This window comes from Aquarana catesbeiana, linkage group LG12, assembly GCF_042186555.1.
Source record: "Aquarana catesbeiana isolate 2022-GZ linkage group LG12, ASM4218655v1, whole genome shotgun sequence".
In the NCBI taxonomy this organism is placed as follows: domain Eukaryota; kingdom Metazoa; phylum Chordata; class Amphibia; order Anura; family Ranidae; genus Aquarana; species Aquarana catesbeiana.
Genome location: NC_133335.1, coordinates 78,271,738 through 78,293,545, shown reverse-complemented (window position 1 = coordinate 78,293,545; position 21,808 = coordinate 78,271,738). Strand labels below are relative to the sequence as shown.

The window sequence follows — 21,808 nt, the reverse complement described above, 5'->3', positions numbered from 1 at the left end:
GGTAGATGGCAGCAGATTTTTATCAAGAATGTCTTGGTACATTTTTCCATTCATCCTTCCTTCAATGATATGAAGTTTTCCAGTACTGTATGCTGAAAAACAGCCCCACACCATGATGTTCCCAACTCCAAACTTCACTGTTGGTATTGGGGTGTTTTAGGGGTGATGTGCAGTGCCATTTGACCTCCAAACATGGTGTGTATTATGGCATCCAAAGAATTCAATTTTGGTCTCATCTGACCAGACTATATTCTCCCAGTATTTCACAGGCTTGTCTAAATGTTGTGCAGCAAACTGTAAACAAGCTTCAACGTGCTTTTTCTTCAGCAATTGAGTCTTGTGTGGAGAGCGTTCATACAGGCCACAGCGTTTGAGTGCATTATTTATCGTTTTCTTTGAAACAATTGTACCTGCTAATTCCAGGTCTTTCTGAAGCTCTCCACAAGTGGTCCTTGGCTCTTGGACAACTCTCCTGATAATTCTTTTCACTTCTCTGTCAGAAATCTTGCGAGGAGCACCTGGTCGTGGCTGGTTTATGGTGAAATGATGTTCTTTCCACTTCCAGATTATGGCACCAACAGTGCTCACTGGAACATTCAGTAGTTTAAAAATCCTTCTGTAACCAATGCCATCAGTAGGTTTTGCAACAATAAGGTTGCGAAGGTCTTCGAGAGCTCTTTGCATTTACTCATCATGAGATGTTTCTTGTGCGACACCTTGGTAATATGACACCTTTTTATAGGCCATCAGTTAAGACTGAACCAGCTGATAGTAATTTGCACTTGTGAGGGGCAGGATTGCTATTGATAGACTTCAGCTGGTGTCTTGAGGTGGACAGAGCCAAGCTGCGGCACGCCATCTTCCTTCTCCCTGCTTAGGCTGCTCTGCACGTCAACACCAGAGACTGCACAGTCATTGGCAGCCGCCAGCACCCCCCCCCCCCCCCGCCAAAATCACCACCGCCCACATCACAAAACTGGATGGGCTCGGAGCACAATGCTCTGTGCTCCAAGCCCACCCTTTTTTTTAAGCCTCTGGCTCTAATCATGTGTATCAAAAAAAAACACCCACCATTGGAATCCATGGTCCGGCGTCTCTGCGTGTAAATCAGGGGGCCTGAATAGGGGGAGCGGTGCCCGTGCGCCCCTAATGGACGGGGCCGCCACTGCATTTTATTACAAATAACTTAATTTCTGAACTTATTTGTTTTGGTTTCTTTGTATGTGTGGATTGCATGGGTTGTTACCGACATGTGGTGAAAATCTCATGTCAATGGCACCTTCAACAATATATTTACCTAAAAGAAATGGTGGCGTGTTCAATATTTATTTTACCAGCTGTATAAGAAACTAGTAAAGAAACTGACTTGCCAGAACTTATCCAAAAGGTAATTATTAACCATTTAAGATTAAACTTTTTGTTTAAGCTTCAACCATGTTGCTATCTATTTTCGGTAGGAGAAAAAGATTTATTGTATCAATAAAGTTATAAAAGAAAAGAAAAACACCTCTTTTCATGTATATAAAGCAGGGAAAATCCAGGGCACTTACGAATGGGAGCAGTTAACAGGGCACAGCTGACATTCTCCATCTTTGTCTGCATATTTCCAAACAGGCACAAAGGAGTCCATCTTCTTTCCACTCGGGCAATGTTTCACACATGTGGTGCCATCTCTGTAGTGGGCACAGGCCATACACTGCTCTGCACTCTGTTCGAAAAATGTGACTGGGTAAGAACATCATCAACAATACAATATGGAAATCCTATTATACACAGAATACAAAATACAGGGCACTGACCGGACCAAAGCACGTCTGAGATCCATTCTGCAGCATGCATTCTGGATGACACATTATACACTGGCCTTTATCAACAACTTCCCTTGGCTCCCTGAAAGAAAAATATTACTTATTATACAACACTTGCAACTATGTAGCAGATTCAATACTGCAAGGAAAAGACTTCCATTATGAAAGTTTTTTGTTTTTGAGTTAAGTTTTTTACCACTGTTCTACCAAAGTACGTTTATAAAATGGCGGACTTATTTACCCACCGCCATTTATAAATGATCTCTGGAAAACCGCGGGTGGCCTTTCTACCTACAAATATTTATGTACCGAGCCGTCACTAGATGGCTCGATACAAAGTGTACTGAGCCGCTCCAATCGGCTCAGTACCTTCTGATCATTGTGATATCTAATCTTAGTGGTCACAATGCAATTATTTACATGGTAGATCCCTTTACTTCCCCTACAACAAGGAAATAAATCTTTGAATGGGAAACTAATGAACGGGCCTGCGAGAGGAGCTGTTCTTTCATTCATTCATTTTTTGTAATCCTTTTTCCTGCTCCACACTCCTCTCCTGCACATCTGATCAACAACATGTCTTTGTATGTGACACGTATATGATCCCTTCACTTCCCTTATCTTGCGCATCTGCACATTAACTTCTTCATCTCCATCCTGTCATTGTATGTGACCTGATCCTTAACCCCTTCACCTCCTTCTCCCTCTGTGTATAACCTGTACGATAATGTATTAGTGCAACATTACCAAGCTTCATTTTCACCCCCTTAATACCAGCACGTTTATTTCCAAAACCCCCCCCCAAAAAAAAAAAAAAAAAAAAAAAATAGGTCAAATTGGGGTGTCTACAGCTAAAAAAAGAGGTGGGTTGGAGGTCAAATTTGTACAGTCCTGGAACGTTTATTTTAACAAAAGTAAGCCCTCATGCACACAGGCTGTTGAAAAAACGTTATGAAAACGCCAGTATCTTTGCAGTGATTTTTTTAAACTTTTTTCAGCGTTTTTGCAATAGCGGTTTTTAGCGTTTTTCCGCGTTAGCGTTTTTGAGCGTTTTTTTTTTTTTTCAATGGATCAAAAACGCTAAAAAATGTTGGTGAATGACGTTTTTGAGCGTTTTTCAGCGTTAGAGCGTTTTTACAGCTGAAAAACGTCTTTCAGAACCCACTGGTCCTGGGTTTTTTTTACAGCTTAAAAACGCCTATGCCACTTGCAGCTCAAAAACGCCTAGGTGGGCATGAAGCCATAGACTAACATAGACAGGCCTTTTTAAGCTGCAAAAAAAGCTCAAAAGAGCAGCTGTAAAAACGTCCGTGTGCATGAGGACTAAAGCAGACAAGTTTTTTTCTGAAATTTTTGGTTTTCCTTTTTATGAGAAGTAGATGTAAAAAAAAAAAAAAAAATCAGCTGTTATTCAGTACCACCAAAAGATAGCTCTATGAAGGAGATTTACTAAAACTGGAGCACTCAGAATCTGGTGCAGCTGTGCATGGTAGCCAATCAGCTTCTGACTTCAGCTTGTTCAATTAAAGCGGAGTTACACCCAGAAATGGAACTTCCGCTGATCCGGTTCCTCCCCCCCTCCAGTGTCACATTTGGCAGCTTTCAGGGGGGAGCAGATACCTGTCTAATCCAGGTATTTGCTCCCACTTCCGGCAAATGATCGTCACAGTATCCACGGTGATCTACGTCATGTCCGGCCCCTCCTCCGTCCCCCCCTGCTGTCTTCTGGGAGACACACAGGTCCCAGAAGACAGCAGGGACCACTCAGAATGCGCAGTGCGACTCGTGCATGTGCAGTAGGGAACCAGGCTGTGAAGCCTTAAGGCTTCACTTCCCGATTCCCTTACTGAAGATGCCGGCACCTCCACCCGGAGCCAAAGGGCGGGTCGGCTTTGGTTGAGGACATTGCGGGCACCCTGGACAGGTAAGTGTCCTTATTTTAAAAGTCAGTAGCTACAGTATCTGTAGCTGCTGATTTTTATTTTTTTTTTAAGGCAGAACTACGCTTTAAGCTTTGACAATGAAACCTTGAAGCCAATTCGTTTCTATGCAGAGCTGTACCAGATTTTGCGTCGTGCAGTTTTAGTAAATAACCCCCTGTGTGTCGCAGAAAATGGTATAAAGTTAATATGGGTACAGGGTTGCATTACCGAGTAATTGTCAGTCATGCCATCACAGCACTGAAAACTGGTCTGGTAATAAAGGGGTATGTATTACAGGCTGGTACACAAGTGGTTAAAGAGGAAGTAAATTCCCATGTATTATTTGTACCTATAGGGAAGCCTATAATAAAACTTTCCTATAGGTACTGCAAATATCTCCCAAACGTGCACAGTTTAGGAGATATTTACTACATATGCAGCTGATGACGTCATTGACGCATTCGCTATGAAGGAACGGCCATCCGGTGCCGTTACTTCAGAATCCTGTGCCTTCAGAATGCATCAAGATAAAAAAATCTTCTGACTTTACAACCACTTTAAGTCCCATCCCTAAAGAGAGTGGGAGCTTAGCGAGACATCGGGAATATGAAAGTCACATGACTTAGCATACATTTACCTAATAGCTTAGCATTGCTATGATAAAGTGCGCACAGGATGAGAACTTACGTGCACTAGTAAACATAAAGCTTATAATGCAAATCTGTGCTCTGCCACTGCTAACCAAAGCAGCAGTTAGGCCCCTTTCACACTGGGGCAGTTTGCAGGCGGTATTGCGCTAAAAATACCGCCTGCAAACCGCCCCTAAACAGCCTCCGCTGTTTGTTCAGTGTGAAAGCCCGAGGGCTTTCACACTGAAGCGGTGCGCTGGCAGGACGGTAAAAAAAGTTCTGCCAACCGCTTCTTTGGAGCGGTGAAGGAGCGGTGTATTCACCGCTCCTAAACCGCTCCTGCCCATTGAAATCAATGGGACAGCGCGGCTATACCGCGGTAATACCGCGGCTATAGCCGCGCTGTACGAGCAGATTTAACCCTTTTTCGGCCGCCAGCGGGGGTTAAAACCGCACCGCTAACGGCCGAATACAGCCGCAAAAACGACGGTAAAACAGCGCTAAAAATAGCGCTGTTTTACCGCCGACGCCCCCACCGCCCCAGTGTGAAAGGGGCCTTACACTCTAATGCCCACTCCTAAGTACTCATCTTTCCTTTGTTACCCTGACACCCTATTTATAAAGCAAATAAAAAAAGCAGATACTTCTGAGAATGGACCTGCATGTGACTCTCTAATTACTCATGTGGCAGCGCTGGTATTTAGCGATTGTCCCACTGCTGTCACTGGGCTGGGCAGAGAGTCTTATGTCCTGTGCAAGCTACAACTAGAGTAACATGGAGCTTACACAGAGCTTACTCACTTCTTTCTTGCTGACTCAAGGATTTGACAGGGGAGTAGAACATTTGAAAAACAGCAGACAAATAAAGATACCCAAAATTGTAAATGGATAACGCACTAAAAACATTTACAAATCTATATACATGCTATGTTCACAAGTACATGCACAAAATGTCATACGTTTTGCTTGGAATGGAGGTTTCAGTGATAAACATAGGATTTTTGTACTCAGTGTAAAATCTTTTCCTTGGAGTCTATTGAGGGACATAGGAAGTCTTTAACCTTTGGGTTATACCAACCCTTTTTTTGTTTCTGCATAAGTACAAAGTGGTGTTGAAACACAGGACTTCCTTCTTGCCTAAGGTATCTTTCTGCCTTCTACCTCAGCCAGGACATTGTTCTTCTGTTACTCTCTAAAGCTGCAGTTCACCAAAATGAAATGTCCCTGTTATTTGGCTGTGGTTTGGGCTATGAGAGCAAATCTTTCAGCCACGGGTGCTTTTAGTAAAACCCATTCCTGTTCAACTATCTCTATGTGGTTCAGACAGACCATCATCTAAGCTTTCCTGTCAAGGTGTACTTTACTAGGTCGGTGAGGGCTTCTTAGGGTTTTCAGCATCAAGCAATTGTTTTCCAGATTTGCAATGTTGTCACTTGTCCCCTTTTTGTCTTCGCACATGTTCTGTAAGGTCTACCAAGTGGACGCCGTGGTCCTCATCTAATGCCAGCTTTGGGTGTAAGGTCCTTCAGGTGGCCCTTTTAGCTGCAGGCACAGCCCAGTTCTTTTTTTTCTTCTTTGGCCGATTAGCCTTAATTTGCTTTTATTTGCTTTGTTCACTACCTCCAAGTTGGTTTGCTTTTGGACCTCGTAAAGGTTAAGGGCCACCTGTGTCCCTCAATGGCCAAGAAAGAAAATATGTTTTTTTTTATTTACTGTAGAATCCGCTGAGGGACACAGATCCCGCCCCTCTGTATTTATTATCATGCTCCCAGTGCGGATTTGCTGCAAAACTGAGGCATGGTGGTAGTGGGAGGGGTTATCCTGGCCTATAGTTTTTCTGTTCGTCAGTGTCCAATCCTTCTGTAGGTGGCAGTAATGCCCAAAGTTTAAGACTTCCTGTGTCCCTTAATGGACAAGAAATACAGACTTCATTGTTTAGTGGACTTGACAGATTTTTTTTTTTTCCCCAGGTAAAATGTTGACAAATGCATTCCTTAGTGCACCTTATTGGACAGCAAATTTCTTTAGGCTGGGTTTCCATATGTACGACCGCGGTTCCTAGCACGGGTTCCGGTGCGTTCCTGTTAGCCAGTTCAGGTGCGAAACATGTCAGCATTTATGCCCAAATTCCCACCTGAACCTGACCCAAACACGCAGAGGACCCTTTTGGAATGCAGACCGCGGCCACTCTGGACCTCTGTGAACTGGCTTCATTGAGAGCCGATCACACTCACATGTCATGCGAATTGGATGCAGGGGGAAAACAGCATCCAATTTGCACATACAGTGGGGAAAAATATTATTTGATCTCCTGCAGATTTTGTAAGTTTGCCCACTTACAAAGAAACGAAGGGTCTCTAATTTTTTTCCTTAGTGTATTTTAAAATGATAGAGACAGAATATCAACCAAAAACTCTGAAAAAACACATGATACAAATGTTATAAATTAAGTTGCAGTTCAGTGAGTAAAATAAGTATTTGATCCCCAAGCAAAACATAACTTAGTACTTGGTGGAGAAACCCTTGTTGGCAAGCACAGAGGTCAGGCGTTTCTTGTAGTTGGTTACCAGGTTTGCACACATCTCAGGAGGGATTTTGGTCCACTCTTCTTTACAGATCTTCTCTAAAGCCTTAAGGTTTCTTGGCTGTCTCTTGACAACTTGAAGTTTCAGCTCCCGCCATAAATTTTCTATAGGATTAAGGTCTGGAGACTGGCTAGGCCACTCCATAACCTTATGAGAAAAAAGTTTGTGACTTTGTATGAAGCACAGGACATAAAGGGACAAGTGCTTCCATCCCTGGTTACTGAAGTACATAGGGGAAGGGTTTGGTAGTTTGTATAAAGCATGCGGCCAGGGAGGTATCATGACAAGAATGTGTCTGGTGGGTGTATTGTAAGTCATAACTATATAAATTACATAATGGCAGAAGGTGTACTAGTGCTGTGACCAAGAGGTGATGAAATGGTAATAGGACTATGCTTTTTATCTAGGCATAGTCCTATTACCATTTCATCACTTCTTGGTCACAGCACTAGTACACCTTCTAGTAATAATCAGCTACTATATGTCATATACCCTTATGTTTTATTACATATATAAATCTACACTTTTTCACAGATGGGCTATGTTGATGTGGTCCACATCACCCCTGATTAGCCATGGGGGATCTATCCCCAGGGACAGTCGTCTCCTGTTGGTTTTCCATCATTGTGCCATGGGGTTTACGATCTCAGCTCCCGGGGCAGATGATCCTTCCGGGCCGGCCTCCAGCTCTCAACACTTGCACCCAGACTCATAGTTGGTCTGCAAGTATGAGTGGGTGATTTACTTTTCTAGCCTGTCTTCCCTCCTCCTCCTCTTATAGACAGACCCATTGTAATTTTTTATAGACACCTATTCTGCATCTGTTCCTGAAGAGTGGAAGTTAGCGACGAAACGTGTCGGGCTATATAGATGCCTTTTGTTTACATCTCAAGATTGTTACCAACATTATACTGATCAGGTTTTACTGGATTGTTCCAATTTAATTATGGTTTTATTTTATATTCTGTAGACACGAAGTAATGAGTTTGGTGGTTTATAATGTCAATAATATGAATATGTTACTATGCCATTATGCTATCATGTTACTATATATTATTTATGAAATAAATTTACTTATTACACTTTCTTGTATGTATTATGCCGTTATGTAATGTACTGTATATAGTTATAACTAACAATACACCCGCCAGACACATTGTTGTCATGATACCTCCCTAGCCGCATGCTTCATACAAAGTCCCAAACCCTTCCCCTATGCACTCCACGACCTTAATGTGCTTCTTCTCGAGCCACTGCTTTGGGTCATTGTCATGCTGGAAGACCCATCCACGACCCATCTTCAGTGTTCTGGCGGAGGGAAGAAGGTTCTCATCTAAGATTTTACAATACATGGCCCCATCCATTGGCCCCTCAAAGTGGCAAATGACTTGGGGTCATAGTCAGCATTTTCCTTCCTCCAAAATGGAGAGTTAAGTTAATGCCAAAGAGCTCAATTTTGGGCTCATCTGACCACAGCACTTTCGCCCAATCCTTCTCTCAATCATTTAGATGTTCATTGGCATGACTGTATATGTGCCTTCTTGAGGAGGGGGACTCGCCGTGTTTGGAGCAAGAAAAATGCTGACTATGACCCTAAGAACACCATCCCTATAGTAAAGCACGGAGGTGGAAACATTATGCTTTTGGGCTGTTTCTCTGCTAAAGGTACAGGCCAACTTTGCCACATTGAGGGGCCAATGGATAGGGCCAAGTATTGTAAAATCTTAGATGAGAACCTTCTTCCCTCAGCCAGAACACTGAAGATGGGTCGTGGATGGGTCTCTAAGCATGACAATGACCCAAAACATACCGCCAAGGCAACAAAGGAGTGGCTCAGAAAGAAGCACATTAAGGTCATGGAGTAGTAAATCACCCACTTATATTTGCAGACCAACTATGAGTCTGGGTGCAAGCGTTAAGAGCTGGAGGCCGGCCCGCAGGGATCATCCGCCCCGGGGGCTGAGGTAGTAAACCCCATGGCACAATGATTAACCGGTTCCCGACAGGCTCCTGTACATTTACGTAGGCAGAATGGCACGGCTGCGCAAAGTAACTTACCCGTACGTTACTTTGAATTTGCCGCCGTGTGCGCACGCGCCTGCCGCGAGCTCCGTGAGTCGGATCGCGGGTCCCGCGGACTCGATCACCGCGAAGATACCCGCGATCGCCTCACGGAGAGGATGAACGGGGAGATGCTGATGTAAACAGCATCTCCCCGTTCTGCCTAGTGACCGTGTCACTGGATCTCTGCTCCCTGTCATCGGAGCAGAGATCAGTGTAGCGACACACACAGCCCATCCCCCCTACAGTTAGTAATCACTCCCTAGTACTGATTTAACCCCTCTCCGCCCCCTAGTGGGAAAAAAAGGACGCCAATTTTGTTTCGGAGCCACATCGCACGACCGCGCAATTGTCAGTTAAAGCGATGAAGTGCCGAATCGCAAAAAGTGCTCTGGTCAGGAAGGGGGTAAATCCTTCCGGGGCTGAAGTGGTTATAAACCAACAGGAGAGGACTGTATACTGTTCTGTCATTATGTAATGTATATAGTTATAACTTACAATACACCCGCCAGACACATTCTTGTCATGATATCTCCCTGGCCACATGCTTCATACAAAGTCCCAAACCCTCTTTTTTCTCATAAGGTCATGGAGTGGCCTAGCCAGTCTCCAGACCTTGATCCTATAGAAAATTTATGGGAGGGAGCTGAAACTTCAAGTTGTCAAGAGACAGCCAAGAAACCTTAAGTATTTAGAGAAGATCAGTAAAGAAGAGTGGACCAAAATCCCTCCTGAGATGTGTGCAAACCTGGTCACCAACTACAAGAAACGTCTGACCTCTGTGCTTACCAAGTACTAAGTTATGTTTTGCTCGGGGATCAAATACTTATTTTACTCACTAAACCGCATCTAAATTTATAACATTTGTATTATGTGTTTTTTCTGGATTTCTGATATTCTGTCTCTATCATTTAAAATACACCTATAATAAAAAATATAGACCCTTCACTTCTTTGTAACCATGTAAACTTCAAAATCTGCAGTGGATTAAATAATTATTTGCGCCACTGTATGTGAACCCAGCTTTAAAGTAAATTCTGCAGTAATAACAAAGTGAAATTCCAGCCAAGAATCCACATATGCCCTTGTTTAGTATGTGTAATTAATAAAAATGTTATAGTATGCATTATCTTAATCACTGATTGTTTAGAATAAAAACAAGTTTCATCTAGACAATCAGCAATCCCCTGAGCCTAACCGACAACCTTGAAAGAAAATATAAAACAGCGCTAGCAGAATATATATTAATCTAAACAATTCAATGACATAGTGGCATGTGCCATATTAATTAATATGCTTGTGCCATACAAATCAAACGTGCAAACATAAAATATATACAAATCTATAAAATGCTTGGTGCTCATATAATGATTGAATAAAGTGCAACGGTGCTCCAAACTTGCAAAGTGTGAGGTGCCACACTCCCCCTTCGGTGACACCACTCACCAGCACTAGATTTGTGCATATTTTATGTTTGCATATTTGATTTGTATGGCACATGCTACTGAATTGTTAGAATTGATATAATGTATATTCTGCTAGCGCTGTTCTATATTTTCTTTCACGGATTAAGGTTCTAGCACCTTTGCACAGCTGCTGCAGTTTTGCATGTATCACATTTTGATTACCTTAGCGCGAGTTTTTGAATAGCTTTATCCAACAACCTTGTTCCTGGGCAGCTCAATGTGGCTGATCACATGCACTTCCCTAAACTGTTGTCGGTGTCTGTGTATAGTCTTTCCAGCACAGCCAATGAGAGGTGGGGCTTATGCCCCACCTCTGTCACACCCAGCCCCTCCTCTATCCTGCCTCTGTCCCACCTGGCCCCGCCCACCCCCGCACCATGTGTGAGGTCATTAGGACACTTGAATAGAGTTAGAAGCTTTGTGGTCACATGACAGGTGCAGGCTCAAGGCAAATAAGGTAGAACATTTTTTTTTTATATACTTTTAAACAGAACACTGCAATTATATTGGGGTTCATGATAGAAGAAAGATCTTTGAGGACAAGCATTTTCTTCCACTTTAAATTATGGTGTCACCATTGTCCCTTCCCCTTGATAATAACCATAATACTTCATTCTAAATTGTACTCTCAGCATATAGCTTTAGCACAGTACAAAACACTCACCCCTCTTCTACATTGCAGGATTCCACACAGTCATTCCCACGAAGCAAGCCACTACAGTTGACACACTGAGATGGTCCAAATCCCCAGCACTCAGCATTAGCACACAGCTGGAAGCAGACGTGTCCCTCTTTTTCTATGAGATACGGAAAATACTTGGGTTGCCAAAACCACTAAAAGACCACAATGTCTAAAGAAAAGTAAAATTTTATTCCGAGTTAACTTACCACACACATTCTGTGGTTTATTTGTTGTCTTCAATATAGCTTGTCTAGAATTCCTAAATATGTTTGTCCACGGGACAGTGTCCAGATAGCAAAGATTGGGGTTGGCCTCTAGCAGCACTAATCCACTGCTGATTTCCGTTAAGGACCGCAAGCCAAGAGATGACATGGAAAGGTTGCGGACAATCAGTGAATACGCCCCACTATGAAGAAATACAACAGATATTGCATAAATCAGTACCACATTTTTGCTACAGGAAGAAATCTAGATGTAACAAGTGTGCTGTATGCATCCAAGGAGAGACGCATACTCAAGAAGGAAGACCTGTGTGTGCCTCTCTCCTTGAATGAGTATATCTCTCAATGTACATAACATGTAGCCAATTTAGCCCAACATTTTTACTTATTTCATGCAGCTTTTACTGACATGCCAAGATAGGTGCAAAGGCAGACGTTAAAACCCACAAATGTGTGGAGAGAAACGTTTGGATCTCCATTTTTTTGGTGACCCATATACAAAAACTTGGGAATGCCACTCAAAGCATAGCAAAATGCCCCCCTGCAGTCCAAAGCACAGATGTGGTGCCAACGTTCAAACAAGCTCGCCCAGGCTAGCTGAAACAGATTGGGAGACAGAAGGTAGAAGCGCCACATACTAAAACCCAGCCACTATAAATATAGAACAATGAGGCTATGGTTTCAGCCTGAACTCCTCCTGGCTATATCAGGCTGAAGCCATATCTTTATCTTTCTATATAGTGGCTGGGTTCCGGTGGGTGGCATTTCTACCTTCTGTCTTCCGATTCATATTTTTGGTGTCTCAATTTCAGGGTTTCACACACTGGGGGAAGTATATTATGACTGTCTAGTGGGCAAGTGTATGATTGATAAGCAATATGAAGTATGCAATTTCCCTATTAACGTTGACCTCACAAATATCCAATAAAGCCTTAATATCCTAGTTATTTCTGGTTACCTTAGATGACTCTTATAGGAATGTGAACTGCCTATGGACAAGCCAGCCCCCTCTCCTTCAGGAATTTGCCATTTTCCTTAGAAAGTCTTTTGCACTGAGGGTGGGCTTGACCATTTCTTACACACAAGACCTATATACCCTAGCTAGAACTTGTAGGGTTAGTCTCGTCTCCAGAGCTGCATCATGCAAGCGTTTGGTCTGATTACCTGGCCATGCTTTTATGGGGGGGGGGGGACTCCGTGGCGAAACAGCATCTTTAGTTAAGTATTCTTGTCATATTTTCTTTATATGTCATTATCTTTAAAAATGTTATACTTTAAGTATTTGTGTGATCTCTTTTTGCACATATCGAACACAGCCCCCAAAAAACGTAACAAAACAGTGATATATATACTTTATGTCCCTAGCCTAGATGAGGCAAGAAGCTGGTGGTAAAACCCCCCTCTGGGAGTGGTAGACTTTTAGGGAGGTGAGGTTGCCCATTACTACACTTCCTCCCTAACCTGTCAGATCCTCCAGGTTTTAAAATCCATCCTAAAATAAACCTTTTTGACATGGATATGGGGATCGCCAATGCTAGTCGCATGGCTATTATGTGGCCCCTCTCACTTCAATACTATGCAGATAAGGAAAGTCATTATTTGAATACTTGTTCAGTGGCTCACAATAGGGAAGTAGGAGGGTAAGCGTGACTGCCAGGACAATAGCATTTGCAGAATGAAAAGTCAGCAATCGTATCCTCAATATTTAGCTCAGGCAAGATTCCCCTTAATAGTAAGTATAGGAAAAGATAATAACTATTACAGCCTTACTTTTAATTTATTATTAAGAGTGTATGCAACATTGAATTAACTCACTATTCTTTCTACAATTACAGTATTGTGTACTCACTTGTATAGGAGCCGCCCACGGATTACACGCAAATTCTCAAATACACTGAGATTAGCCAGTTCTTCAGGCCATGAGTCAATGTATATATATCCTACAACATAGAGAAAGACAACCATACATACAGAATTATTATTAACTGAAATACAGGTGTCGAGATTTTCCCTAGTTTTCCCTAATTATCTGTCCCTGTGACTCTCAAAGAAGAAATAGGGGGTGCAACTGTCACCTAGACAGGAAGTGACAACCCCTTTCCAACTCTACTAAAAATTTGAATTTGTCCATGCCTCTGATGGGAGAGCATTCCAAACCTTTTTCTGCCACAATATAGAATGAGGGGGAAATTTCCCAACAGGGACACAGGTCTATGTTCATTTCAGACCTAAATAAAAAAAAAAAATGGTTAGCTGGAGCTGGGCTTTAACTAGTTGAGCTCTCACTCCTGTATACCCCATACTGGTATAAAGCTTTTTTTTACTTGTCTGCTATGGGCCTACTGATGAAAACCTTGACATAACTTAAGATAATAAGTATATTCATATTCTTGGGGACAAACAACGCTTTTTGAAACATAGTCTTGCAAGAACTATTTTATTTTTTATCTGTAGACAAAAAAAAACGCTGAGTAAATTGATATCCAGCAACATGTCACGCTTCAAAATTGCGCCCGCTCGTGGAATGGCGACAAACCTTTGCCCTTAAAAATCTCCATAGGCGACGTTTAAAAAAATTCAACAGGTTCCATGTTTTGAGTTAGAGGAGGTCTAGGGCTAGAATTAGTGTGGTTTTCATATGCAGGCGCTACTCATGTATGCGTTCGCTTCTGTGCGCGACAGAGCGTGTTTAAAAAAAAAAAAAAATCTTTTTTTTCTTATTTTACCTTTTATTTTTAGACTGTTCTTTTTAAAAAAATTGTGTCACTTTTATTCCTATTACAAGGAATGTAAACATCCCTAATAGGAAAAAAAGCATGACAGGACCTCTTAAATATGAGATCTGGGGTCAAAAAGAACTCAGATCTCATATTTACACTAAAATGCATAAAAAAAAAAAAAAAAAAAAAAAATTGCCTTTAACAGCTATGGGCGAAAGTGAAGTTAGACGTCGCTTTCGCCCTGCAGTGGTATTGAGACGGGTGGGGGTCATCTTCCCCTCACTCGTCTCCATGCCTAACAGGACACATGACCTGATCGCCTCTGCCGCTACCGCCGGCTCTAGTAAGCGGCGGAGGGCACCGGAACGCGCTGGGAGCGGGGGCCCCCCCTCTTCCACCGCTGATAAAAGTGCTCTCGTGGCGAATCCGCCGCAGAGACCACTTTTATCTGAAAGCGGACCGCCCGCTGAAGAAGAGGATACCAGAGTTATGGTAGCTAGCTGCTGCCATAACAACGATATTCCACTTCAGAGTAGCGACGTAAAACGATGGCGGGCGGTCCGTAAGTGGTTAAAAAAACATCCAGTGTACATGAGGTCTTTAAGTAGTCTCAATCAACATTACCGATTTTTAATCCTTAGGCTGCTAGCATTAGTACATACTGTAGATAGGAAGGTATACTATATTTGTTTTACGTTTTGGTTTTTTACATTTCTTCTGTTGCTTCTATTTTTAAAAGCAAAAAACACGAGACTTTACAATCACGTTAAGGTAAACAGGGTTTGTTGCTGTTAGCGCAGTAAGGATGTGGAACTCCCTTCCACAGTTGGTGGTGTCTGCTGGATGTCGATAGTTTCAAAAAAACTCTAATGCCCTGTACACACGGATTTTCCGACGGAAAATATGTGATAGGACCTTGTTGTCGGAAATTTCGACTGTGTGTAGGCTCCATCACACATTTTCCATCAGAATTTCTGACACACAAAGTTTGAGAGCTTGCTATAAAATTTTCCAACAACAAAATCCGTTGAAGGAAATTCCGATCGTGTGTACAGCTATTGACTACTGCCCCGTTTATAGTCCCGACGTTTGCGTTTTACGTCACCGCGTTTAGAGCGATCAGATTTTCCGACAACTTTGTGTGACCGTGTGTATGCAAGACAAGTTTGAGCCAACATCCGTCGGAAAAAATCCATGGATTTTGTTGTCGGAATGTCCGATCAATGTCCGACCGTGTGTATGGGGCATTAGATGGGCATCTTAGCAAATGAAATATATAGGGATACGGGAAATGATAGTGACATAAATACATACACACAAAGATTGAACTGGGTGGACCAGTGTCTTTATTAAACCTTACCAACTATGTAACTATATATGTAACTATCTGCACTTACGCAAGATGGTCATGGCTAGAAATGCTAGGGGGGTGTTTTTCAAAGGAATTTCTCAAAAAAATAAAGCATTGAGACATGGATGGGTGAGTTTGCTTTGAATATTAATAATGTGTCCCGTTTAGAAGGACACTAAAATTATGCTTTTTTTACAACATATTGCTGTTATTACAAGTCCTTTTTTTTCAAATTTTGCATATGTATTATAAGGTGAAACTGAAAAAATAAACAAAATACATGAAAAAAGTCTATATGTTATTATTGGTAAACAAAAAAAAATTAAAATCAGCATTTTAACCACTTCTGGACCGCCACCGCACATATACTGCGGCAGGGTGGCCTGGCTGCGCGAATCGACTTACCCGTACTGCGTTTCGTGCATAGGATACTGTGGTCGCGCACATGTCGGGGAAGTGCACGCATGGATCCGGTGGACTGCCGGTCCAATCGCAATCGCAGTACAGAGAGGCAGAACGGGGATCTAAACAAGGCGGATCCCCGTTCTGACAGGGGACAACATGGAGATTGTCTGATCCTAGTAATCAGGAACCACGATCTCGGTGTTGTCCCAGTGAGCCCACATCCCCCACACAGTTAGAACACACCCAGGGAACACGGTTAACCCTTTGATCGCCCCATAGTGTTGACCCCTTCTTGTATTGGTATTGGTGTCACTGGTCCCTAAAAAGCGCCACATAGGGTCAGATTTGTCCGCTGCAATGTGGCAGTCCCTCTAAAAACCACAGATCGCCGCCATTACTAGTAAAAACAAAAAAAAGTAGTTTAAAAGTCCATAAATCTATTCCCTATTTGTAGACGCTATAGCTTTCCTGCAAACCAATTAATATACGCTTATTGGGATTTTTTTTACCAAAAATATGTAGAAGAATACATATTGGCCTAAATTGATGAATACATTTTTTTTTACTTTTTTTTTGGATATGTATTATAGCAGAAATTAAAAATATTGTTTTTTTTTCTTCAAAATTTAGTTTGTTTTTTTATAGCGCAAAATATAAAAAACGCAGGAGGTGATCAAATACCACCAAAAGAAATCTCTATTTGTGGGGAAAAAAAAGACATTCATTTTGTTTGGGTATATCTAATGGGAAGATTTTTTTTTTTTTTATGCATGGTTGGATAAACTTATGTCACATGCCTTTAATCAGTAAATGAATAAAACAGATTAAATACAGTGCAACAATAACAGAAGTGGCCTAGCTTTATGGTACACCTAAATCCATATTGAATGGGGAGCTCCATTTTCTTTAGTGGGAGCTACACTCCATTTTCTTTAGTGGGAGCTACACTCCATTTTCTTTAGTGGGAGCTACACTCCATTTTCTTTAGTGGGAGCTACACTCCATTTTCTTTAGTGGGAGCTACACTCCATTTTCTTTAGTGGGAGCTACACTCCATTTTCTTTAGTGGGAGCTACACTCCATTTTCTTTAGTGGGAGCTACACTCCATTTTCATTTTAAATATTTGCCATGATTGTATACTATTTCAGGAAGCAAAAATATCATTTATGCCTTTATGTATCCATATTAGGTACCTGTAATTTCTTCAAGAGTCTGGAATACTTCCAAATCCACCAAAGAAAGTGCTGTTACGTTCTGTGCTGGATCCCTGGAAAATGGTTTAAAAAGAATGAGGCAATATACAGTATGACAGTAACATTAGCTCTATATCAGGCCACTGAAATGCCTTAAAATAATGAATGAACCTACTTTATACTTAAATAATAAAAAAAGAGGAGATAGATAGGAGGCACTCTAAATTATCATCCTATCTTAACCATTTAATATCAATCTCCTGGTATTGGCGGCATAGCCATGGATGCATTCCATAAAGCAATGCTTGGTGCCTGAGCCTGCAGGTCATTGCCATATGGGATTAGAATGGGGGGGGGGGATGAAGGGGGAGATGGCCTTTGCTCCAACTTTCAGAAAGTCGTACATAGCATAGGTAGTTGGGCAGTTGATAAAGTCTAAACAATTTTGTTATGTCAAGGCACCTTAAAGTGGTTCTAAAGGCTCAAAGTTTTTTTACCTACATGCATTGTATGCATGAAGAATGTAATAAACTGTGTGCTGCTCCCCCCATAGCCCCCCTATCACGCACCTGAGCCCCCTCTCGATCCAGCGATGTGCACGAGTGCCTTGACCGACCTGAGACTCCCTCTAATCATTGGCTGAGACAGCAGTGGGAGCCATTGGCTAGTAAGCTAATGAGGCCAAAGTGGGGGGCGTGGTCGAATCGCGCCTCATCAAGTCTTATGGACGCATAGAGCAGGGCTCGGGAGCGAGCACGCACCAGTGCCTCCCATAGCAAAAGGCTTGCTATTGGGGGCATTGGTCAAGGGGAAGGAGCCATGAGTGTCGGCAGGGGACCTGATAAAATGAGGATTGGGGCTGCTCTGTGCAAAACCACTTCACAGAGCAGGTCAGTATGACATGTTTGTTATTTTTTCTTTAAAAAAAAGCCAAGCCTTTAATAGCACTTTAACCGGTTCCCAACCAGCCGCCGCAGTTATACTGCAACAGAATGGCTCCCCTGGGCGAGCCGTTGTTGGCTCTTTAAAACGCTGTAAAAGGCGCACGTGCGCCCGCAGTGTGTCCCCGGAGCCGATGCGAGTGCCTGGCGGGCGTGATGACCGTCGGGCACCCGCGATTGCTCGTGACAGAAAGAGGACCGGGATCTGTGTGTGTAAAAACACAAATCCCGGTTCTGTCAGGGAAGAGGAGACAGATCATGTGTTCATATTAAGTAGGAACACCGATCGGTCTCCTCCCCTAGTCAGTCCCATCCCCCCTACAGTTAGAACACACCTAGGGAACACAGTAAACCTCTTGATCGCCCCCTAGTGTTAACCCCCTTCCCTGCCAGTGACATTTATACAGTAATGAGAGCATTTTTATAGCACTGATCAATGTATAAATGTCAATGGTCCCAAAAAAGTATATAAAGTATCGGATTTGTTCGTCCCAATATCGCAGTCCTGATAAAAATCGCTGATTGCCGCCATTACTAGTAAAAAAATAAAAAGTAATAGAAATGCCATAAATCTATCCCCTACTCTGTAGACGCTATAACTTTTGTGCAAACCAATCAATATACGCTTATTGCGATTTTTTTTACCAAAAATATGTAGAAGAATACATATCGGCCTAAACTGAGGAAAAAAATGTTTTTGTTTTTTTAAGAAAATGTGGGATATAGCAAAAAGTAAAAAGATATTGTGTTTTTCTCAAAATTGTCGCTCTTGTTTTGTTTATAGCGCAAAAAATAAAAAACGCAGAGATGATCAAATACCACCAAAAAAAAGCTCTATTTGTGGTGAAAAAAGGATGTAAATTTTGTTTGGATACAATGTCGCACGACCGCGCAATTGTCAGTTAAAGCGACACAGTGCCGTATTGCAAAAAAATGGCCTGGTCAGGAAGGGGGTAAATTCTTCCGGGGCTGAAGTGATTAAGGACGAACTTTAAGCAGTTATGGCAAAATTAGTCAGCAGCTACAAGGGCCGGGGTAACATCATCCTCACTTCAGTAAACAATAAGGGAGTAGGAAATGGGTACCACCAAAAAATAAAAAGGTACTCACTCCCACTCCCAAAAGAAAATTAAAAGAAATATCTGCAACTTCTCAACAGGTGGGGGGGAGGGGGAGGGGAAAAAGAAGGCAACTCATTTTTGGGTGAAGGCTTGCTTTAACCACTGCAGCCCCGGAAGATTTTACCCCCTTCCTGACCAGAGCACTTTTTGCGATTCAGCACTGCGTCGCTTTAACTGACAATTGCGCGGTCGTGTGACGTTGTACCGAAACAAAATTGACGTCCTTTTTTTTCACACAAATAGAGCTTTCTTTTGGTGGTATTTGATCACCTCTGCGGTTTTTATTTTTTGCGTTATAAACAAAAAAAGAGCGGCAATTTTGAAAGTAAAACAATATTTTTTACTTTTTGCTATAATAAATATCCCCAAAAAATATATATATATAAAAAAAAAAAAATAATAATTTCTTTCTCAGTTTAGGCCGATATGTATTCTTCTACATTTTTTTTTTAACAAAAATATCAAAATAAGCATATATGGATTGGTTTGCGCAAAAGTTATAGCGTCTACGAAACAGGGGATAGATTAATGGCATTTTTATTTTTTATTAGTAATGGCGGCGAGCTGCGATTTTATAGTGACTGCGACATTGCAGTGGACAAATCAGACACTTTTGACACTATTTTGGGACCACTGTCATTTATACAGCGATCAGTGCTATAAAAATGCACTGATTACTGTGTAAATGTCACTAGCAGGGAAGGGGTTAAACACTAGGGGGCGATCAAGGGGTTAACTGTGTTCTAAATGTAGAGGGGATGGGCTCAGTAGAACATGACAGAGATCACTGCTCTTGATCACTGGGAGCAGTAGATCCCTGTCATGTTGCTAGGCAGAACAAGCAAATGCATTATTTACATAGGCATCTCCCCGTTCTGCCTCCCGTATCACGATCGCGGGTGACCGGCGGACATAGAGTCTGCGGGACCCGCAGGCACGTGCGCCCACTAGCCCGCGGTTTAAAGGGGACGTACAGGTACACCCATTTGCGCAGCCGTGCCATTGTGCCGACATACATCGCTGTGCGCTGGTCGGCAAGCAGTCAAAGTGTCTTTTGGCTATTTGTTTACATTTTTGTATAACCATAGGTACTTTAAATTGGATGCCCAATTATGTAAGCAAAATATACTAAGGCTGACCATACATTATACAATTTCCTTGTACAATTTCTCTTTAAACCTAAACATTTTCAGTTTGTATGCAATCAGGCAGGCCCTTGCACTACATAGTTGAAGGTAAATCTAAAGTAAATTGAAGAAAATTGCATAATGTATGGCCAGCTTAACCACTTGCTTACTGGGCACTTCCTGACCAGGACAATTTTCAGCTTTTAGCACTCTCACATTTTGAATGACAATTGCGCGGTCATGCAACCCTGTACCCAAATTAAATTTTTATAAATTTTTTTTTTACACAAATAGAGCTTTTTGGTGGTATTTAATCACTACTGGGGTTTTTTTATTTTGCTAAACAAAAAAAGACTGAAAATTAAAGAAAAAAATAAAAAGTCTTATATATTTTGTTATAATATTTTGCAAACAGATAATTTTTCTCCTTTACTGATGGGCACTGATAGGCGGCACTGATGGGTGGCATTGAGGTGGCACTGGTGAGGCTGCACTGATGTGTGGCACTGATGGATTGCACGGAAAGGTGGCACTGATGCAGTACTGATGGACACTGATAGGTGGCATTGGTGGGCACTGATTTGCGGCACTGGTGGGCACTGATATACAGCACTGTTGATCCCTAAGGGGACCAATGTCCCCCTAACAGAAGCCGGTTAACGGTTTGCTTCTTTTCTTCATTCTGACAGCATGAAGAAAGAAAGAAGCCAGAAACCGGCTTCTGTTTACCTCCATGATCAGCTGTCACTGGCTGACAGCTGATCACGTGGTAAAGGTCCCGTTGTGATTGGCCCTTTACCCTGCTCTGTGATCAGCCAAGTCCCAATGACTCGGCGATCACAGAGCGTGCTGCCCCCTGGGGTGCACAGGTGGCACGAGAATGGAAGGACGTACATGGACGCCCATCCGGCAAAGGAAGCCTTCTTTCTGCTATAGCGTGGGTGCAAAGTGGGTAAAGTCATGTTAAAGTCTTGTGGTTTTTTTTGGTTTTGTTTTAAAATATTAAACATGTAATACTTACCTGCTCTGTGCAGTGGTTTTGCACAGAGCAGCCCAGATCCTCCTCTTGTCAGGTCCCTCGCCATATGGGGGCACCCGAGCAGCTGCTCTGTGTCCATTCAGACAAGGAGCTTCACATTGGCCCCGCCTCTCTCTCTCATTGACTCACTGACTTTGATTGACAGCAGCGGGAGCCAATGGTGCCTGCTGCTGTCTCAGCCAATCAGGAGGGAGAGTCCTGGATGGCCAAGGCATTGCTGGATCGAGATGGGGCTCAGGTAAGTATTAGGGGGGGTGTTACACACAGTAAGTTTTATCTTAAAAAACCTTCTGCCTTTGCAACCACTTTAAGGCTGGGCAAAGATGGGTCCATTTTTTAATCAGCCAGCAGGCTGATTAAAAAATAAATAATAGTTAAAAAAAAAAAAAAAAAAACAGATTCCTCGATTCACACAAGTGAGGTGGATGGATGAATCCTCCCCACTGTGCCACTGTATTCTGACAGCGGGGACTCCTCCTCTGTCAGAATACACTGATCAGCACTGCAGACAATTGGCTGCAGCCGACTGATCGAGA

General features: G+C 42.4%; 1 protein-coding gene across 1 annotated transcript in view; it reads right to left on the bottom strand.

Annotated features, from left to right (window-relative positions):
* The window catches only part of ERBB2 (erb-b2 receptor tyrosine kinase 2), a 200,792-nt gene that overhangs the window by 52,282 nt on the left and 126,702 nt on the right, over positions 1–21,808 (bottom strand). Inside the window, exons 10-15 of the mRNA XM_073608097.1 lie at positions 17,045–17,118; positions 13,224–13,314; positions 11,360–11,559; positions 11,136–11,268; positions 1,800–1,890; positions 1,551–1,708 (exon numbers count right to left, since the gene is read on the bottom strand). Coding sequence (XP_073464198.1) covers positions 1,551–1,708; positions 1,800–1,890; positions 11,136–11,268; positions 11,360–11,559; positions 13,224–13,314; positions 17,045–17,118 — 747 coding nt within the window. The remainder of the gene's footprint in view (positions 1–1,550; positions 1,709–1,799; positions 1,891–11,135; positions 11,269–11,359; positions 11,560–13,223; positions 13,315–17,044; positions 17,119–21,808) is intronic.